The sequence below is a fragment of the Neofelis nebulosa genome, chromosome 5, assembly GCF_028018385.1.
Source record: "Neofelis nebulosa isolate mNeoNeb1 chromosome 5, mNeoNeb1.pri, whole genome shotgun sequence".
NCBI classification, from domain to species: domain Eukaryota; kingdom Metazoa; phylum Chordata; class Mammalia; order Carnivora; family Felidae; genus Neofelis; species Neofelis nebulosa.
This window is the reverse complement of record NC_080786.1, coordinates 30969056-30986253: the sequence shown is the minus strand read 5'-3', so window position 1 is coordinate 30986253 and position 17198 is coordinate 30969056. Positions and strand designations below refer to the sequence as shown.

General features: G+C 48.0%; 1 protein-coding gene across 2 annotated transcripts in view; it reads right to left on the bottom strand.

The window, feature by feature from the left end:
* The window catches only part of EPHB1 (EPH receptor B1), a 432844-nt gene that overhangs the window by 260193 nt on the left and 155453 nt on the right, over positions 1-17198 (bottom strand). For both annotated transcript variants that reach the window (XM_058729964.1, XM_058729965.1), the window contains exon 3: positions 10860-11541. In XM_058729964.1, coding sequence (XP_058585947.1) covers positions 10860-11541 — 682 coding nt within the window. The remainder of the gene's footprint in view (positions 1-10859; positions 11542-17198) is intronic.

The window sequence follows — 17198 nt, the reverse complement described above, 5'->3', positions numbered from 1 at the left end:
GGGGCAGATGAGGGCTGAGCACTGGTGATTTAGGAAGGGGCAACTGAGGGGGAGCCACCAGGGTGTGCTGAAACCCTAAGCCCCAGAGTTAAGCTGGGAGAACTGAAGGAAAGGATGTGTGGTAGAGGGTCTGGGCCAAAGGGTAAGAGCTGAGAGATGCAGGGAGCAGAGCAGGGCTGCACAGGGTGAGCAAGGAGCCCAGAACTGGCTCCGGGCAGGAGAGGAAGGATGGGAAAAGTGAGGTGTATTTCCCCACAAACCAGGCTGGCCGGGTTTTCTGGGACTGGACCAGGAGAACAGCCTGGCCCTTGAGCACCAGCATCTGTTCCTGTCCTGTCCCATCTGCAGACCGGTCACCTGCCACTAACTAAGAAATGTCAAAATGGGTGAGCGGCATGTGCCAACATGTCCTGATGCTATAGATGGACAAAGAACAGATCAAGGGCGGATATATGGCAGGAGGGAACGGGACAGAGGGGGACAGAGGAAAGTGAGGAATAGACCATGCCATGGAGGGAGCAAACCCCAAAAGGTCTGCAACAAGCAAACCACCTGATTTAATGATGTGTTGTACAGGAACGCTTGTTGAGTCCCGTACAACTGAACATCAGGGCAACTTGTGAATGCTACCATGTTCAATGCCCTACATAGCAAGACAAATGTAAACTGAAACCACAGTGGGTTGCTGGTTTTCATCTACCAGATTGGCAAAGATAAAAATGATCGACATTTTGTTCTCTTGGCAAAGGTGTGGGGAGTAGGCACTCTCTTACGCTGTTGGAGGTAGCAAAATTGGTAGAAAATGCCCTTTTTTTTTTCTGGAGGACTATTCAGGAACGTCTCTCAAAATTAGAAATGTATATACTCTGATTCAGCAATTTTTCTTCTAGTATATGTGCTGCTGAAGCGAGCACAGCAATTTTTCTTCTAAGAATTTCCTGCACCCTTAGTTCTTAGAAAAGTGCTTGGCACATAGAAAGTCCTCAATAAATATTCATTGCATAAATTAATTAAGGAATTTGACTCGCAGATATACTCGTACACAAGTACAAAGATAAATGCAAGGATCTTTGTTGAAATATTGTTTAGAAATAACAACAACAACAACAAAAAAAACAGGAAGCAACCTACATGTATATAAATGAAGAACATGAAGGCACACCCATTTAATACAACACTACAGAATCATTTGAAAAAATGAGGCAGATTTCTGTGTAATACAGAATAAGTATTTCATTGTTGAAAACTTCATTGTTAAATAAGAAACAGGTGGGGTGACTAGGTAAAAAGCCCTGGGTAATATGTCTCTATACAGGTGGGAAAAAGATATAGCTATATTCTGGGTGTGCAAATGCACACACTTTTCTTTGCATATTAGAAACTTTAACAGCTAGGGCCCCTGGTGAGGACAAGAGTGGGAGGGAAACTTTTTCCTATTTACTACCTGTCCAAAACATTTTTAATTTTTAAAAAAATTTTTTAACATTTATTCATTTTTGAGAGATGGAGAAACAGAGCATGAGTGGGTTAGGGGCAGAGAGAGAGGGAGAACAGAATCTGAAGCAGGCTCCATCCAGGCTCTGAGCTGTCAGCACAGAGCCTGATGCGGGGCTCAAACCCATGGACTGGGAGATCATGACCCGAGCTGAAGTTGGATGCTTAACTGAATGAACCGGTTACCCCGGCTCCCACAAAACATTTTTAAAATAACAACAAAAAGTAACTTTGCAGAACAGAGATTTGCATAAAAGTTCTACCCCAGGGACTGGATCAGTGAGCCCTGATTCACTATTAGGAAGAAGGGCTCCGATGAACCAGACTGCCTCAGGAAGTCTGAGTGTCTCATCACTGGAGGTGTTGAAAAGCAGGGTGGTGGACCACTGTGGGAAAGCAATGTATCATCTGGTGGGCTGGACTCACTCTCCTTAGAGGTCTTACCTAGCTGGGAGGAGCTATCCTCCACCGGGTCCCACCAGGGCAACATAGCTTCTTGTGACTCCCTTGTACTGTGGACATTGTAACCACTTTCCAGAGAGCTAAGAATGTAGCAGATTCTTAGAAGTAAAATCGCTCAATCTATGTACAGAAGTATAAAGGGCCTGGCATCTGTAGGTACCCAGTAAGTACCTAAAGAAAGAATGAGCACAGGTGTCACTAGATCCACATGAACTCACAAGTGGAATCCAACTTGATTGAAGAACAGAAGGCCAGAACTGCCCAGACCTGCAAGGAGGAGACCAGAGCAGGTCCCCAAGGGTAATACCCAAAGACCAAGTAACTCCAGTCACCACTAGGAATGTGTCCCCATTCCTAGTGACAGTGGGTTATTCCAGGCAGAGTCCAGGGACAAGCCAGAAACCAAAGGACCTGTTTCTTTGTCCATCTCTTCCCCAGAACTGGGCCCTACCCTCAATAAAAACCTCTGTTAGGGCTGGGTTTGGCCCTCTCTGGCCCTGAATTTCTGTCCTGTGATTCTAAGAAGCCTCCTGAGACTCCCCACAGTGCCTCATTAGCCTCACCCTCACCTCTCCTGATTTCCTCCTGACCCCCTTGGCCAGAAGTGCGCTCGCACGTGCGCGCGCATACACACACACACACACACACACACACACACACACACACACACACAGGATAAGCCCAGCCTATCTGCAGCTGCACGGATTCATTCTGCAACAGGCTGGGAGGATCCACAGGAAGGTGGGATGTTCTCTGTCGTAGGGGATAACTCCTGGGGCCCAGAGCCAACCTAGACATACTCCTGTATACTAAACCACATCTCCACAGGATTGGCCTGCCTTGCCCTCATTAGCTGGCCCTTGAAACAAAAATGGAAGGCCCAGCTGCCATATCAACTGGTACTCAAGCTCTTAGTTAAGCCACCAAAGAGTGTAGATATGACTTCTACAGGCAGAGACTTCTCCCCTAGGAAAAGACCAAGAGCATCCCTCTCTCCCTGTTCCTGTCAAAGCCCTCTTGGTAAACTAAGGTTTGCTCCTGGTGGTTTGCCCATGTCTGGGACGCATCCCTTCTCTGTTTGCAAATATCCTGGGCTGATTCTTCTCAGTCTTTTCCACCCCACTTCCTTCAGGGAGAAATAAGACCCAGGAGCATTAGGGCACTGTCAACACAGCTTGTCAAAGGCCAAAAGCAATGGGAAAAGAATTCAGACTGTCAGAGCTCCCTGGGGACCAGAACTGAAGAACCCCATTGCAAGCAGGCTCAGACTCAGAATGATTTTGATCTTCATGCTTCAAAATGAAATGTAGTGATTCCTCACCCAGGCAAGCAAGTTTGTGTGGATGTTCATCCTCAAGTTCTGCAGGCAGGGACTACCCGGCTCCAGAGCGAGATGGGGACAGGAAGCAAAGAGGGAAAGTCTGACCCCCACCCTGCCTGAGCTGGGATTCCGCCCTGGGGGCCCATGCTGGTTCTGAGACCCATTAGAGAGCCACAGTCAGGCCTCCAGCTGACATCCCCACCACCTTCCCTCTGTCCCCTTTTATAAGCACAAAGCCTTAGACCTCATCCTTCCCAGGGAGCTTGGGGTCGCCCCCCAACCCTAAGATGCTATGCAACCTCTGGGTGGCTCAACTATCAGATGAACATGTCAGAGGATCTGGAGAGATAGGGTTGCAGCCAGAGAGGCTAAAAGAAGCTGTTGGCAGTCAATGTGGAGCTCTGTGCTGTACAGTGGGCAAATGTATGGCCACAGAACACGGTGCCAGGGAGCCCTGACCCAAGAAACAACAGTGGATAACACAGTCACAAGAGAGGGTTATCTATGAGAGAACAGCTGAGGCAAGCCTGATAGTCCTGAAGACACATGTTGTATGTTTAAGGATGGTTAACTTTAACAAAATCCAGTCTCACATGCAAAGGGAAATGGTGGCCTCCCCCGACCGGGATTCTGATCCCTGCTCTGACATTAGCCAGCCAGGGCTCTCTAGACTGGTACCCAGAAATGCTCCCTGGCTTTCCTCTCTCTGTGGATACCGTGGTGGTCTCTCATCATCCCACACGCCTGTCCAGCTTGAGTAGTTTCAGACTCTCTAGTTCTGCATGGGCCAATGATGGTGCAGTAAGTGGTGACCTTAGGGCCTCAAGTGGACCGCTCGCCCGTGACAATTCCACTACCCACACCGTCTGAGTAATGGCTACATAGTGTGTCTGTCAGCATCTTTGATAGCACACATTTAGTAAGTGGTGGATTCCATGCCGGGCAGCTCTTGTGCACAGAACACTGCCAAATCGTTCTCAGTCACTCCAGCACTGACCTGGGAGAATCACAACTGTTTGGTCAACACCAGTGGAATTTGGTGCTTCCACCCAGGTCTTTCAAAGGCAGAGGGGCAGCACAGATCACAAGAGGACTTGGAACCTGAAGCTCCCCTCTCTTCCCTCCCTTCCCCTCTTGCTGTCCTCCACTATCACCAGAGCACAGGACGGAGTGCTCCTGCCTCATATGCTGGAGTCAGGGAGGCACTGGGGCATCCTTCCAGCTCTGTTTGCTGTTGCTCATGCTGGTGTCACAGCCCATTACATCCAGCCAATTACATTAGATTCTTCTCTGGAGGGCACTGGGCAGGGCCACTGTAGGGAGCAGAGGAAGCCCAGGAGACTTCTAAATGAAGTAGCCTGTTGGGAAATCCTATTATGAAGCTCATCTTACAAGGCTGCGGTGTTAATGACCCTGTCCTCCCCGAGCCCTGAGCAGAGCTGGTCTCCCTGGGTCTGGAGCAGAGGCTGACTGAGCTGCAGGCTTCCTCTCACTCACCAGCCAACAGCTGATGGGCTGGAGCTAGAAGACAGGGTTCCCCAGTGACCCGGATGCAGCTGCCAGGCTGGTGGCTGCACCTGTGCACACACCTTCACACACACACACACACACACACACACACCCTCCCCTTGGGACCCACTTTCTCTTTCAGCACCCAGGATGAGAATGAAGGTGGTAACCCAAAGCTGGGACCAGCAACCCCAAGAGAGATGGAAATAGGCCCCAGAACTTTTTTTTTCCAAGGTGAGTGAAATTAGACATATTTTTCTCCACCTTCAAATCCTGCAGATTTTCTGTCTCAACTCCCCCAGGCTTATAAATTGGCTCATCTCAGCCACTCAAGTTGACAAAGGCACCAAAACTGTTGAAAGGTTCAAAATGTCCCTTGGGTTTCCAGGCATGAAGGAATTTACATGTAGGTGGAAAATTACCATGAAAAAAGGCCCCATTTGAAGAAAGGGGAGTGCCTAAGCAGCTGGGGAAGGACAGCAGCCTCTGGGGCGTTGGCAAGGGAGTGGATGGCTTGAGGAGTGCCTGGGAGGGCTACACAGGACAAGTGCCAGAGAGGGTGTAGGCCCTAGCTCAGGGCTTTGACAGACATGTGGGGAGTGGGAGAGACATGAAACAGGGAGTTGGATGAACCAAGAACTGCTCTGGTCTTCTCCAGAAGTTGTCAAGGTCCTGCCAACATCTGGAGTTGGGATGGATGGTCTCAGCTGACTTGAGAGTCCCCTGGAAAAGCCATGTGGATTCCTGGTTACGGCACACACGTCCTCAGCTCCAACCCTGATTGGCAGGACCTGAGAAAGTCACAGGAGTCCTGCAGGCTTGACGGTGCCCTTGAGGACAGCAATCCACCCCTGATGTTTGTTTGGAGAATAGCCCTGAGTGATCCAGCTGGTGCTGGCCAGCTGCAGGAAAGGCTGCTTTTTTCTGTAACTCCCAGACAGTCCTCCCTCAGCTTTCTGTCCCTCACTTCTCTGTCCATAGCCCCCTTCTCAGGCTTTCTAGCAGCTCGGCTTGTAGGGCCCTGCTCAAAGTGTGTTCATGCTCTGAGCATCTCCCTGCTGCTGGCCAGCTAGCCTCGTGCTCAGTCTGCCCAGCTTCCAGCCCACTCCTGCAGTCCCTTTTCCCAGACTCCTTCCATGTCACCTCAGGTCCACCCTTCTGCAAATCCCACAAGCCCAAGATGCCTTCAGTGACCTCCCCTGAGCCCCCTTCTTCTATACTCCAGCAACATAGAAGGTTCTGGTCTAGAGCTTAGATCTGGGGTCCTTGGCCTGGGCTCCACTTGACCTATGCAATACAATCTCAGAAGGGGTCACCTGGGGATATCATTTTATAAAACCTCTCCTGTGGGGTCTCATGCCCACCATGGAATCAAGAATCACTGCTGCAGATGACCATCCTCCTCAGGCTTGGGGAGTCTTCTCTCCTCACTCAGACCTCCAGCTCACAAAGACCACCTGCCTACACAACCTGCCTCAAGGCAGTTTGCATGGGCCACACCTTTCAAATGTGTATTAACTGACCCACTGACTTGTTGAGGGACAGTGAATCACACTGACATGCTGATCACTGGTCACTGCTGGACAGTCATGGAGCTGGGCCCACGCAGGTGCAGGCAAGTGATGGATGGATATTCAGGTCTCCTGCTGACCTGTGTCTCTGAGTGGGGACACCACATGCCACCTTCATTCCAGAATTTTATCCCCTTAGAAGCCAGAGTCAGATGGTGTGTTTCAGGGCTTAAGGGCAATGCCATGGCATCGCATGGCTTTCATAGCATTCTCATATGCACTAATTACCCACTTAATTCTCATACACCCTAAGAAGTAGGCACAGAAGAAAGGGCTCTCATGGGAAAAGACTTACCTTAAAACTACCCAGAAGCTCACAGCAGAGTCAGGACTAAAACCAGTTCCTATCTCTAGGTTAGACCTCTTCCACCTGGATATACCCCTTTCCCCTTTCATCTTCCTACACCCTCCCCTCGAGTGACAGCACCAACAACAAAGGCCTGAGCCCAATGGGTCAGCGTGTGCCTTCTACAGTGGTGAGCCAAGGCTGGCCTAAACACCCACAGGAACAGGAATAAGGGAGGATAGCAGGGAAGGTCATACATAGAATTGTCATTCTCTGAGTCCTGAGTATGGCTGGAGATGCAGGCTAATGAGACAGCTCTTTTTGGAAGCTCCCAGGACTATGTCTGGGAAGGAAAGCCAGGCCCTCAAGGAGTACTCAGGGGCAGAAACAGAATCAAGCCCCATGAGTATATTGCTCCAGCTAGGATCTGGCTGCCAGAGGCTGTTCTAGCACCTGAGACCCCTCCCTGGGCACCCAAATGGGATACCATAGTCTCCAAGCTTCCAACAGACAGCTAAGAGGCCTACACATGCCAGGTTCCCCCTAGCAACTGTCAGTCTCAGCCCAGCCCTCCTCCCCAAGACTGACTTCAGCTGGCACAATATTTCAGGCTCCATGGCACAGAGGAAGCTTGTTGAGTGCCAGCTCTCAGCGCCCCTGGCCCCAGGGATGGGCAGACTGCAGGCACCCACACAGAAAATCAACTTAGCCATCAACCTGAGTAGGAAAGGTATGGGGTGGGTAAAGACAAAGCCATGAGTGCTCATTGATCGACTATACTATGAGCATAAGGTTTGAAGTTGGGGCAGATGGGCCATTTTCCTAGTAATTAATAATTTTATAGGCGGGACCAGAGTCACTGGAGGGGTCAGCAGGCTACTATGACTCTGACTGATTGGTCCAATCTGTGTTAGTATAAAGGATGAGTCCAGAAGAGGCCTTGGGCCATGGAGCCCTCTAGAAAGTGTGTCTGCCACTTGTGGCACATCCTAATGTATAAGGTCCCCCCAACAGCTTCCTCTGCTTGCCCCCATCTTGCCCCCACCCTCGTCAGGACAGGAGAGCTCTAGGCCAGGACCACTCTTCACTGGCTGGGCTACCTAACTGGTCTCCAGGTGCTTCTGCACAACAGAACAACAGGTCACCATGACTTTGACAGGAGCAGGTTTAGTAGACACAAAGTGAAGGTCAGAATAAGGTTCCTGTCCATGATGAAAGTCTGTCTTGCCAGAAAATAATATAAAGATATTCTATAGATTTGACACATGCAAAGGCCCAGATTCAAATATCCAGAGAAAAGTTTATCAGGTCAGTATAACTGAGTGAAGCCCAGAATCATCCAGGTTTGGCCCAGCCAGGCTCCAGGGCATTAATTCTCAGGGCTGTGTTGGAGGAGAATAGCTTGCCTTCCCTCCCCAGTCCTGCCAGGACAGCTGAAAGGGGCTCATCGTGTCTCACCCACAATTCTCTGGCATCCCCCATTCTCCATGCTTCTGGCCGGAGAACTGGCTACACTAGGTGGGCCACCCCAGAACTGCCGTCAAGGGCTATGGTGCCTACCTGACAGCACAGCACAAGCACCCAAAATGGGTGGGGTACCCTTGCCTGGAGACACATACAGGGACAAGTCACAAATCCTTCCACATGCACTTCCCATCTCCATCCAAAGGGTGCAGAGTCCTCCCAATATCACCGTCGATGGCCAAGACCTCTTTGCCTCCCTGGGGCAGCCCGCTTAGTTCTGGAAAGGGAGTCCTGGATGATCATCCATCAAAGCCAGATTACTAGCAGAGCCAATGGCTAAGATTTGGAGGATGTATCTTAAAGTCCTTGAGATAGGAAAAAAGGTGGGCTTCTCTGCCCTTCTAGGACACAAGCTCAGCCAGGCTGCTGGGCTGTGAGACCCATGACACCACCTGGCTTGCCACTCTCTACTCTCAGAAATGCCACAAAACGTGGCTGCCTATGCTTCTAAAATGGCAAAGTGATGCCCTGGCCACCCCGTTTCCTCCACCCTCCAGCGCATTTGCAATAGGCAATTTGTGAAATCAAGCCAGTTTCATAATAACTCTAGATTAGGAACGTCCACCAAAAGTCAGAAGGGGGTTGGAGCTGGGTAGGGAGAATGGAAAGAAGCCACTTGGATTTACATATTTGTCTCCATAGGCCATCCCACAACAACTGCAGGAGGTGACTTGACAAACAGCACAGACAGCAGAACCCCCCAAAAGAGAAAAGTTCCAATTAGCCCAAAGAAATGAGAGCCTGTTCCCAGAGTCCCAATTAAATCAGAACCAATCAATGCTTGCCCTGGTTCCTGCCATTCTGCTCGGCAAATAATGGGAAAAGCAAGAGGGCCCCAGCCAGGAAGTACAGTGTGGCAGCTCTTTGAAGCCTGAAGAAATCACCAGCACTTTTGCAAGCGTGCCTGGCAGCTGCCGCACCTGCACCTTTAAGAACTCAGCCTAGTGCCCGGGTCCCCACTCAGACCCTGACAAATGCCAAAAAGGGCGCCTCCTGCCCCACCTCCAACCAGGGGGACAAAGAGGAACGCTGTGGGGCCAGGCTAGGCTGGTTTTAAAACTGTCTGCCTTGATTCATCACTTGATCTGGCACTCTCTCCCCTCTGTTTCCACACCATCCATCACGGGCACCATAACCAAGAAATCCAATAAAGACACAAAGGCCTTAGTTCTCCGCTCTCAGCAGGCCTCAGAAAGGCTGTGTGAGTGCCCCAGCCCAGGCAATTAGCTGAGTCCAAAGGATCGCAGAGCTGATGGGCATTAGCAATCCTGTGCCTGGTGCTTGGCTGCAGGTGTTTGGGGAGCAAGGTAAGAGAGGAAAGGGACAGACAAAGACAATATGGTGGTCAGGCGGAGTGTCAGAGGGGGGCAACAGGGAGGATGGCTGATAGGAAGCTCATGAGAGAGCAGAGGGAGCTAATGGAGCTCCAACTCCAACCTGCCCCCAGAGGTCTGGGGCAACCTAAACGATGAGTTAGGGTCAAGGTGGTCATTTCTGAGGTCTATGTGGGAAGCCTTGCTCTTGAAAGAATCTGAAACTTTGAATGCCACAGGCAAAATTTAATCGAGGAACGAAGTCTTCTCTTCCCCAACTCTGGACACCCCCTCCCTGTATTCAGCTTCCATGCACTTACTAAAGAGTCATGGATTCTCTAGACCATCCTATTCATTCTCAGAGAAGAATCTCAAGCCAGTTCAGCTCATTTATTGCCATGTATTAGAAATGTGCTCTCTTGGACTGAGGAGAGCCATTGTGAGCACACAGTTCCGTGACACTCCCAAACTGCCAAGTTCGTATCACTCTGTATCCTTCGGAAGCAAAAGTAATACAATACCTGATACCACCTCCCCCCATTGCATTAGCTCATCTCCTTCCAGTACACAAAAGGTAGCTCCACCCCTGCCCCTGGCATTGAGCCCCTGGAGGAAGACAGCTGAGCAAAAGGCTTTGAGTTAATGAGCTACATGGGTTCAAGACCAAGCTGGGTTCTGGGGGAACTGAACTGAAATGACTTAAAGTATTTTGCAAATTCAGTCACTTCTCAACTACCCTTGAGTGAACTGCCCATGACAACCCAAATTCTCCATGCTTCAGAGCATGGGGCTGGACATGATGCAGGGGTGTGTGCATGGTGAAGGGCAAGAGAGTGCATACACAGACAAAACAGAATATGAATGTCCAGGGTTATTACGTGATTACCTACCATTTGGAATTCTATCTCTTTCCCCATCATGAACACTGCATTCTGGTTGGACACAGTTGAAAAATCATCATAGCTGGGGATGTAGATGCCCCAGACCTTTTGTGTTTTTTTTTTTTAAGTTTTTAAAATTTGTTTTTGAGAGACAGAAAGAGAGATAGAGAGATAGAGAGAGATAGAAGCAGAGAGACAGGGAGGGGCAGAGGGAGAGGCAGAGAGAGAATCCCAAGCAGGGTCCGTGCTGTCAGTGCAGAGCCTGATGCAGGGCTTGAACCAAAGAGCCATGAGATCATGACCTGAGCCGCAAAAAAGAGTCAGATGCTTAACTGACTGAGCCACCCAGGAACCCCCCGACTCCCACAGAGCTTTGTAATAAGCTATCAGGCTCTTCTGCTCCTTTATGACCCAGAGCTGGAGGTGGGGAAGATTTGCAGATTGGACCCTGTCCCAGGTGGGCAAGAAGCAGAGGCCTTAAGAGGCCCTAGGACTTACCCTTGCAGGCCACGCTGTTCTCGGGCTCATAGCCAGGCTTGCAGGTGCAGCGCCCGATGGGCACCATCCACTCTCCATCCCCATTGCAGTAGAGTTTGATGGGCACGTCCACTTCCTCTGCATTGGGGATGCATGTCCCCCGAGCAATCACCAGAGACGTGCTCTCTGCCCCAGTCATGGTCTCTGGAAACACAGCAAAATTTTGCACAATGCTGGGACACTTCTTGAAGAAGACGCGAACAGAAAGGAGAGACATACAGGCTCCATAATCCTGGAAAGCGAGGTAAAAACCATTCCGAGTAAGAGGGCCAAAGCTCCTGACTTCTGTGTTGACCTTCATCAACCTTCCCCCAAAGTCCACCTGGGAGAAGCTCTCATCTGCAGCAATGGTGTCTACTTTGAGGTAGGGGGCCTCAGACCAGAAGGCTGACTTCTTGGTGGCAATAACTGAGTCCGTCTCATAGTAGTACAAGTTGAAGGTCTCCTTGCAGGAACCTGGGACGTTGGGGAGGCTGCTGCAGTCTCTCACAGTGAAGCGCATCTCTGTGTAGATGCGATGAGCCCCCCGCCGGTTGATGAAGGTGGTGAGCAGCCAGTTGTTCTGGTTGGGCTCAAAGACGTTGCACACCTGGTAGGTGCGGATGGTGTTCAGGTTTTCATCGTAGCCACTGACTTCTTCCCACTGTACCAAGCAGGCCGCAGACACACACATGCAAAAACACAAAATAGAGAGTAAGAAGAAAAAAAGAGGCAGAGCAAAGAAGCCTCGTTCTGCAGAGGGCCTTATGAGCTCACCAGTCCGGCCACTTAACGTGAGAAATAAACATACCTAACCCTAATTTGTTTTTAAAGACCTCCTTATATGCAGACTTCAAATATTTCTCCACTGGTCACCCTGAAATAGAACAGACTTTACTCTAGAAAGCCTTCCTTCATCTAACCTACAGCACTCCTGCTGTGACTATGGCTCATCACCTCCACAGGACAAGCCTGAGGCTATCTGCCCTATGTGATGGCAACGACTTGATTCCTGAGTGACACAGCCTCTCCTCTCCACAACCACTCTGTGGATTAGGGGTTTAATTACAGGACACCCCTCACCTTAGAAATCCTCATTTCCGAACCTAATTCTTTATGGTGGTTCCTTTAGAGTTGTGAAAAGCATACGAATATAAGGCTTTTCACAACCTCTCAACAAACTTAGATTCTCATAAACTTTTGTTTTATAACATCAATTCCTTTGAAAAAGCTAAACCATAAAACTGGTAGGAGTAGGGGCTACTAAGTGAGATGCTTAAGGAAACAAATCAAGCTTCATTGGGTGCAAAACTGAAAGCAGGGATGTAATGGAGGAGAATGCTGGAGGATGTCACATAGGGAGGAAGGAGAGCTTCTTAACAGGGGAGAGACAGCATGCTTCACACTAGAAAAGAAAACTCTCATTTTTAGCAGCCCTGCAGGTGGGAAAGAGAAGAGGAACAATGCATTTATTAAGTGGTGTCTCTTGATCTTCCCTTTAACACTGAAAACTAGATATTATCACCCCCAATTTACAGATGAAAAGATATCATGCAATTCACCCATGGTCACATGGCCATAAGAGACAGGATAGAGAGGAGAAAGAGGTATTTTGAATGGCCAAAGAAATTCACTTCCATCAGGGGTGGGAGGAGAGTCATGGGGCATTCTCTCTTCCTTGGGTTGGGACAGGAAGCCACTACCTGTACTGGCGAGCTCTCAGGACCCTGACTTCAAGAACTGAGAGTATTCCCAGGACGTTTCAATGTGTTCATTAAATTCTGTTCTGCTTGCCAGAAACAAATAAGGGACTGAAGAAATTAAACTTCTCCTTTTTAATGTTTATTTATTTTGGGAGTGGGAGAGAGAGAGAGTGTGCGCGCACGAGTGTGTGTGAGCAGGGGAGGGACAGAGAGAGAGTGAGAGAGAATCCCAAGCCGGCTCTGGGCTGTCAGCACAGAGCCTTATGCAGGGCTCAATCCCATGGACCACAAGATCATGACCTGAGCCAAAATCAAGAGCTGGATGCTCAACTGACTGAACCACCCAGGCGCCCCAAGAAATTAAACTTTATCTTACGTGAAAAGAAAAAACAGATGATGATCCTTGACTTTAATATTTAGCAGTAGCAAAAAGTGAAAGTACAAAATAGTATCTATTTCTTTAAATATTGTGCTAATTGCTTATTATTCACAGTGTAGAGCTGAAATATATAAAATAGTATTCTTAATTTAAAAAGCTGACGTCAGGGCACCTGGGTGGTTCAGTCGGTTAAGTGTCCGACTTCAGCTCAGGTCTTGATCTAATGGTTCATGAGTTCAAGCCCAGTGTCGGGTTCTGTGCTGACAGCTCAGAGACTGGAGCCTATTTCATACTCTGTGTCTCCCCTCTCTCTCTCTGCCCTTTCTCCACTGTCTCTCTCTTTCAAAAATAAACATTAAAAAATTTTTTTTAAGTTGAAGTCAATCTTGTGTGCATGGAAAATACACACAGTTGCTTCTTGCACAGAATTAAGCCCCCTGTAGGAGCGGGAGGGCCAGGCTGCCCTTCAAACTTGCGCCAGAGCATCTGAGACCAGGCGTGGTGTGTAGAACAAACAGGCACGTAGAGAGCTGGCCCCGCCCACCCAGACCTGAAGAGTGACCTCATGGCCACTTCTGCTGCCCGGGCCCTGCCACTGAGGCACCTGAGTACCAATCTATCCAAGGCTCTTCTCCCCCATCCCCTTCCAGCACCCCCAGGAGTCAGTCTCTTCCTCAGCTTGGAGTCCTTGGTGAGTTCTTTCCAGATCCTTGCACATTGCCAAACGTCACCTGGAACTTTGCTTAATTTCTTATCGATTCTCTAGATGTCAAGGAACCACTTTTAACTCCTCTTAAAGATTATGTAATGTCCTAGTTAAATGTGTTTGTTAAAGTTATGTTCTGCTTGCCTGGGCTTCTGGAACCAGAAGCAAATATATTATGGAGAAGTCTCTGACAGCTGTTTTAGTTTCAATTTTCAGACCTCTCTCCCTTTCGTGGCCATTTTGAAATAACATTTCCCCAGTTGACCCTACGTGACTTCTGAGAGGACAGCTTTCTTTTGCTGTTCTGTAGGTGCTTAAGCACAGCAGACTCCTAGTCCATGACTTCAGTTGGCCTGTGTGAAGTGGCGGCACAAACACAGGGCCCCTTTGTCAATGCACAGGTGAAGCCTGTGGCCCCATTTAGGGCAGGGATCTGTCCCAGACAGAGCTGTCGACCCACTCAAGACAGCTGCGGCTTCGCTGTATGGGAGCAGGACAGGAAGCCCGCCTTTCAGGGCTCACCTTAGCACTGAGACTGTCACCACCAGCAGGTCTTAAATAGACAGAATGAGGCGTTTATACTCTTGCGGAGCGGGGATATTGAGAACATTTATCTTAGAAAATGACACTGATTGGTATTATAAGACCCAATAGAGGTAATCGTCTCAAACATTAACCTCTCTGGGCCTCAGTTTTCTCATCTGTAAAATGAGGAATCATACTGGGTGACCTCAAGTTATAAAATCTACACAGATTTAATTGATTCCATGACAGCTCCTAAGGGAGCGATCAAAGCAAATTAGGAGGAATACAGTTGTATATTCAAAGGGAAAGAGTAGAGAGAAATTGAGAGAAAGGAAATAACTTCCCTGTTGTTTGGGGAAAGACCATCACAGAGCCTCACATTCATTTCTTTCTCTCTTTCATTCTCCTGTCAGCAGGTACGACAGGGGTTGGAAAAATATGCTTACAGAGTGGGCTAGAGTAGGCATGAATGCCTTCCGGGCAAGCGGCAATTAGGACCGGGGACCTTGAAGACAGAGAATTATTTTGGCAAACAGAGAGGCGGGTGGAATGGCATTCTTAGCAGGGAGGGACAAACATTGTTATTTGTCTGTGATATCTGGAGTCAGCCTCGTTGCTTTATAGTTATACCTCACTCATTCATCAATGAAAAAAAAAATTTGCTGAATGCCAACTTTATGCCAGGTATTCTATTAACCACTGGGGATACAACAATATGACGCTTATAATCTCGTAAGAGAAACAGAAATTAGATAAATGGTGATTAAAATAACTAAATAATTACAATTGTGCTAGCTGCTGTGAGGGAAAATTACAGGGTGCCTAGAGAGGGGGTGTACCTGATGCAGAGAGGAGTGTCAGGGAAGAACCTCCAAACTGAGAGGGGATGGACGGATAGAAGTTAGAAGTGTGTGTTTGCTGGGGCCAAGAGGGACAGAGGAGGAGTGGGGAATCTAGGCCCAGGAACAGCAATTGCAAAGGCCCTGTGGTGGGAAAATGTGGCCTGGAGCCATTGAGTAATGCTGCCTGTGTGACAGAAGAGTCATAAAAAACTGGAGATGCAGGAATAAGACTGAGGAGAGGGTGAGTCTGGTCAAGAACTCTGAATTTCATCCTGAGGGTAACTGGAAGTCATTGATGAGTTTCTGTGAGGAAAAGTACAGGTGATCAGAGCTGAGGTTTTAGAAGATTTATCTGATGTAAAGTACAGATTGGGTTGGAGGGCCACCCCAATAGATGGTGGGGACAACTGGGTGCAGGTATGGTAGTACAGGCAACAGAGGACAGTAGGTTGGAGTAAACCAGTGGAAACTGAAAAGATAATCCTGGGGTAGAACCTCTAGGTTTTCTTGAGCCGAGTGTGGGGTGGAGGACAGAGAGAGACCTGACCAGACCCAAGGCCCATGTATCCCTTAGCACTCTTCCACACACCAGGCTTTGAGCTCTGCTGTGTCCCTGGGGCACACCACTCCCAACTCCTTATAAGAGTGGATATCCTACCCATGGATATGCAGAACTCAAGATTCTTTCACTCAAGGCCTGCAACAGCCCTGGTCCCTGTGACACACTCTCACTGCCTATCCCCAAGCTGATTTCCTAAGGGTCTCTGTTCAGTGGCAGCTTCTCAGCCTCTCCTTCTAGGCAACGGACATACTGCTTCTGTGTTCCTTTATATAATTGTCTTTTACCATTAAAATGAGAACAAAGCACCATGATTTGCTTATCAGCTTGGCAAAAAATTAAAGAGATACAATAGCAAGTCTTGGTAAGAATCTGAAGCCAAGGGGACTCACAAGCCTAGTGGCGACCATGTGACTGGTGGAATCTTTTAGAAGTCAAATCAACAGTTTCTCTCAACATTTCAAATGTTGGCCACAACTCAAATAAGCAGGGAAAAGGTACATCATTAAAAAAAAAAAAAAAAAAGATCATTGTGATAACTGAGTAGCCATCTGGGAAAAAAACACAGCTTTGCATCCATACCTTGTTCCTTACTTCAGGATAAATTCCCAGTGAAGCAAAGATTTAAATATTAAAAGTGAAACCAGAAAAATACTAAAAGAAACCCTGGAGATAATTTATGTATAGTAATTATGACATGAAACACAGAAGCCACAAATGAACAGATTGATCAATTCAGCTCTACAAAGTTTTTTCTTAAGTGACATAACAGAAATGGCCAGAAGTAAAATCAAAAGGAAAAAAAAGGAAATACGCTGGGAAGAAACCACTTATACTTTATCACAGATAAAGTGTTAATTTCCCCTGATATATAAAGATAATCTATATATCAATAATAAGATGCAAAATAGGCATGGATATTGACAAACTGTTTACTAAGAGAGATAGCTCATAAATATGTGAAGAGATGTTGAACATCATTCAATATAATCAAAATGATAATTAACCATGTTGTGATACTTTGTTTTTGGGTGGGCAGGTCAGACAAATTTGATAACACACTATATTGGAGGGTGTGTGGAAAGTAATCATTCTGATACATAGCTAGATGAAGGGCAAATTGGTACAACCTCTATAAAAATTGTGGTTTTATTTATTCAAATTATAGCTCTCTCTACCCTTTGACCCAGCCATTCACTTCTAGGATCAAACCCCAGATATACGTTTGTGTGTGTGTGTGTGTGTGTGTGTGTGTGTGTGTGTGTGTGTATAAAATTAGGTATGAACGGTATTACCTGCAGCCACCATCACCTCCAGAGTTTTATGCATGCCCAGGACACCTGGAGGTGGCCAGGCCCCAGGGGACTGTGGGCCTATGGAGAATGTAGCAGCCTTCTCAAATTTGCTCTGAGTGGGACCTCTAGACAACCATGGTAGAAAGAACCATTGAGACTGAAATTCTCACCAACCAGTAGGATGGGGGAGCTCAGAGTTTGAAATATTTTTACTAAAAGAAAATAAGGCTAGGATATTCCTTGTGCATCTTTGTTTTGAGGGTAAGATTTATAATGCTGCACCCCAATCTTACTTAAGTCTTCCTTTCTTGG